At 35.1% G+C, this 4,635-nt stretch overlaps 1 protein-coding gene across 1 annotated transcript; it reads right to left on the reverse strand.

Annotated features, from left to right (window-relative positions):
• Positions 1-241: 241 nt before the first annotated feature.
• LOC110036797 (probable copper-transporting ATPase HMA5) lies at positions 242-3,392 on the reverse strand. Its single transcript, XM_020741324.1, has 2 exons — positions 3,030-3,392; positions 242-466 (listed from the first exon to the last, which is right to left on the reverse strand). Exons 1-2 carry the CDS (start codon positions 3,348-3,350, stop codon positions 242-244), a joined length of 546 nt encoding a protein of 181 aa, XP_020596983.1. The 5' UTR covers positions 3,351-3,392.
• Between the last annotated feature and the right edge of the window lie 1,243 nt (positions 3,393-4,635).

The raw sequence follows: 4,635 nt of genomic DNA on the forward strand, positions 1-4,635 counted from the left end.
AATGGGTATTTATACCCCCTTTGCATCAATAAGAACTAAACCCTCTTATAATTTTTCATTGTTTTCATGGTATCAGAGTCACATCAAATATTGAGGAACTGAATTTTGGAGTCGTTCGCCTGATCTGTGCCGCTCGATCTTGGAGTTGTTCAATCTCGATTTTGGAGCTGTTCGACGCCCTAATTGCTTGTCGCTCGATCTCGAGTTGTTCGAACCGCTCGCTCGCCGCTTGACGACTACTTCACCGCTCGCCGCTCAACGACTTCGTCCTCCTGGAGAGCTCGAACCGTTCGCTCGCCTCTCGACGACTGCTTCGCAGTTCGACCGATTCGACGACTACTTCGCCTCGTCCACCTCTGTTAGCTCCAATAGCAAGCGTACGATCCTCTGTGGCGTCTTCCGCTTTCCCTTTTGCTTCCCGTCTCGCGAAGGCGGTAATCTTTTGCTTCGGCGGGTGAATCTCAGGCTAGAGCAAATTCACCGTCCTTTATCTCTAAAATGTCTGAAGTCACGTCTAGGATAAGTCAGCCTCTTCAGCCATCTCAGCCCGAACCTCAGAGAAATACATCTCAAAATCATTCCATTCAAATCACTACAATCCGACTTAATGGTGATAATTTTCTTCGATGGACACAATCTGTTCGCATGTATCTCCGAAGAAGAACAAAGATTGGCTATATCGCAAGTGATACTAAACAAGAATGACATATCTTACTCATCATCTAATGCGTCTATAGTTCTATAGCACAAGCAGGTAGTAATCCTTTGGACTTTCTAGGAAGTACCACTCCTTGGATCATTGATTCAGGTGTCTCTGATTATATGACAAGCTATTCTCAATTATTTAATTCATATTATACATGTCCCGGTTCCGAAAAAAATCAAAATTGTTGATGACAGTTTTCACGAATTGCAGGAAAAAGAAATATTAAAATTTCATAAAAAATATTTTTTAAATTTGTCTTACATGTTCCAAAACTTACATGTAATCTTCTTGCTGTTAGCAAATTGTCTAAAGATTCTGATTATTCAAATTCTCTTCTTCCAATTGTATTTTTCAAGACCGGAACTCGGGTAAGATGATTGGAACTGCTAGAGAAATAAATTGGTTGTACTACTATGTTAGAACTGATTTTGCGAATAAAAAGCTCATGATTAGGTAGTACGATTTCAAGTTTTGACTATGAACAAGTTATGTTATGACATAAAAGATTAGGGCATCCTAGTTTTACATATCTCAAATTTTTATTTCCTAAACTATTTAAAAGTATTGATTGTTCAAAACTTCATTATGAAGCATGTAATTTATTTAAAAGTCAACGTGTTACGTTTCCAATAAAATAATATTCTGTTTCAAAACCATTTTATACGGTGCATAGTGAAGTTTGAGGCCCATCCAAATTTAACACACTTTATGGAAAAAAATAATTTATAACATTTATTGATAATCACACACGAGTTTGTTTGGTGTATTTATTGGAAAAGAAATATGAACTTGAACAACAATTTAAAGACTTCTTCCACATGATTGAAAATTAATTTCAAACAAAAATTAGCATTCTAAGAACGGATAATGAGACCAGTGCTGTCAAAAAAGTTTGTTGTTCGCGAACAGTTCGTGTTCGGTTCGTCAATGAGTTCGTGTTCGATTCGTTCGAAAAAGAAACGAGACGAACGTTAACAATTTTTTTTCATTCAGTTAGTTAAATGAACCAAACACGAACAGTGATGCGTTCGTTCGTGTTCGAATTGTTATTGTTTGAAATATAAAATAATATAAAATAATTATATATAAAAAATTTATTATATTTTAAATTAATAATAATAATATATTAATATACTATATTAGTAATATACTAATATAGATATTATATATTTATATAATATAAGTTATATAATTATATCATTTTCCTTACTTGTAAGTCCTTAATGGGCATTGTTTTCCTTACCTGTAAGTCCTGTAATGGGTATTTATACCCCCTTTGCACCATTAAAAATTAAGTCCTCTTATACTTTTCCACAGTTTTCAATATATATATATATAGTAAGATACTTTTAACAACTTTATGTCTAAATTACTGGCTTTACGTAGCTTTTAAGTGTATTTTTTATTAATATTTTTTAAACCAACTACTACATGAGCTAACAAATCCATTGAGGGTAGGCTCAAACTTGTCTTATTAACTAATTATGCTCGATTCACTAGCCATTTATCGAGCCAAGCTCAAATTGGTTTACAAGTAGGCTTGACTTTATTACACCCCTAGTCCTATTCATGAAAGAAGTACATAACAAATACACACAAAAAAAACAAAAAACAAAAAATTGGCCCCAAAAGACCAGCAAAAAAGAATTGATCTCTATGCATTGGGAAAACTACTACAAGTGGGACAAAAGAATAGATTTATTTCAAACAATGAAAACGTGATCCAAATCAGAAAGAACTGTACTCTGCTTTGAAGTTAGCAAAGGAAGAATTAAATTAGAAGAGGCAATAAATAATACAAAATGAAATAGAATTAAACACTATACTTGTTCACGTTTTACTTAAAACTTCTTAAAACAAAGAAGTAGCATTTCTCATCAAACAAAAAAAAATAAAATAAAATCCTGATCGGGAAGAGATTCATTCCATCCATCTTCAGCATAAAAAATAATGGCATCGAGTAAGAATTGCAACTTCACGCAGAATAACGTGGGGATCAAATCGAAAAGGTATAAATGATCCCTAATTCGAAATTACAACATATAACACAAGGAACAAGTAAGACAGATAAGAGAAAATAATATATAAGAAGAGAAATAGAGAAAGAATTTATAATAAATAAATTTAAATTCAAACAAAAAATGTAATCATAAGAACCCTGTAACTCAGAAAAAACTAACTGAAGCTTGGAGTCATAAATAAAGGCAGTAATATTCAATCTGCTCGTGTGCTTTAACATCTAAAAATAAAGGATCATGTACCATCCACACTAAAGCAACCTCACATAAATGATATAAAGAGCAAAACACAGATCAAAACATACCGAGACGAATTTAGGGTAAAAGATAACTTCAGCACGGTTATTGAGGACATCCACTGCAGCGTTGTGGATACCCGTTAGCCGCTTGATCGCCTTCTCCACCGACCCAGCACAGGCCGAACACGCCATCCCAACCACGGAAAACATCGCCGTCCTATGCCTCTCCGGCGGCACCTCGACGCCATTTCCCTCCACCACCGCCTCCTTCGTCTTCGCCGCCCCTTTGGGGTACTTCGGCATCGATGGATATCGGGACACCGCAGAGAGGTCACGCGAGGAGCACTCGGCACGGAGGCACGACATTAGGAATCCTCTGCTCGCCATTTTCACCTCGCGCTCCTTTCCTCTTCCTCCCTCGAAATCCAGGATTTGAAATTAAATTTATAATAGAGACGCGAAGCTACCGAATAGCCGAAATTGGAAACAACTCTGCATCGTGGCCCTACACGTGGCAAAACTCGAGATGATGAATAAATTTTATTTTAGCCCTCTAAAAATTTTTTATTATACATCCACCCCACTAGCTATTAATTACATATCAAATTTCTTTTAAAAGTTACATGCTACTAATTGGAGGAAACGATGTGCAATTTAAAATAGCAAAAATTTATTGTTAATGCGAAAGAACTTCGAAATAATTTTATCAAATAATTTTTTTTTTCAAACAACTTAATTTTAAAATACTAAAAAATTATTATATTACTTCTATAAATTCTGAGATTAAGGGTCCGTTTGGGGCAGTTTATAAGTGCGGGAGGCATTTTCAAAATGTCGTTGTACCGTTCGGTTCGCATGTTTCGTCAGCTTATCCGAAACTGCGTTTAGGTTTTTACACTAAACGCAAACCGCTAGCCGACCACTGCGGCCGGCCCGCAGACCGCGTTTCAGGATAAGCAACTTATCCTGAAACTCAAAAACCACCCCGAACAGGAAGTTGCCCCAAATAGACACTAAATAGCTTAATGTAAATAGTTTAAATTATTTTAGCACATTCTTCTTTTTCAAAACATAAATCAACAAAAGATGCTATCACCAATTTCTAATTACATTCATTTTATGGGGTAGATACGTAAAAATGAAAGCGTAAAACTTCGCGTGGGAAGAAAGCAAGTTGTTGGTGGTGGTGGGCCTTTTAATTGGGCTATTTATTGGGCTGAGCTTAAAAAATTCGATTTGGATCCGCTGAAGTCTTCGGCACTGACGAGGACAATTTGTTTACGATGATACGCCAGCGCAAAAAGTCATTCTTATCCAGTAATTACACAATACAAAACGAATTAAGCTAAATTGTGATGGTTTATTTTATATGTAATTTTTTATTCTCTCAGGCTTTTTTTTTTTTTATAATTTATGCAACATTAAAAAAAGCTTTTCCGGTTTTTGTTTTTTTTCTGGGGGGAATTACATACTGGCCACCCAAAAACTTGCTATTTACACATCAACCCCTCTTTCATCCATTTTTCAAATTTAAATACATCAGAATTTAAAAAAAGAAAAAACACATCAGTCGTTAATTCATAAATATCAATATTTCGGGCGGTTTGTTTGTAATTATCCCTTTTAAAGAATCCCATGAACTATAAGTTCTATTACTTTATAATAAAAAGGC

Source organism: Phalaenopsis equestris, unplaced genomic scaffold (assembly GCF_001263595.1).
Source record: "Phalaenopsis equestris unplaced genomic scaffold, ASM126359v1 Scaffold210990, whole genome shotgun sequence".
NCBI classification, from domain to species: Eukaryota; Viridiplantae; Streptophyta; class Magnoliopsida; order Asparagales; family Orchidaceae; genus Phalaenopsis; species Phalaenopsis equestris.

Bases quoted from the DNA above. Each gene is read 5' to 3' on its own strand.
- LOC110036797 (XM_020741324.1), bottom strand. From the start codon at position 3,350: ATGGCGAGCAGAGGATTCCTAATGTCGTGCCTCCGTGCCGAGTGCTCC. The intron at 467-3,029 runs GTATGTTTTGAT...AATTTGCTCTAG, and splicing joins TTTACCCTAAATTCGTCTCG to CCTGAGATTCACCCGCCGAA.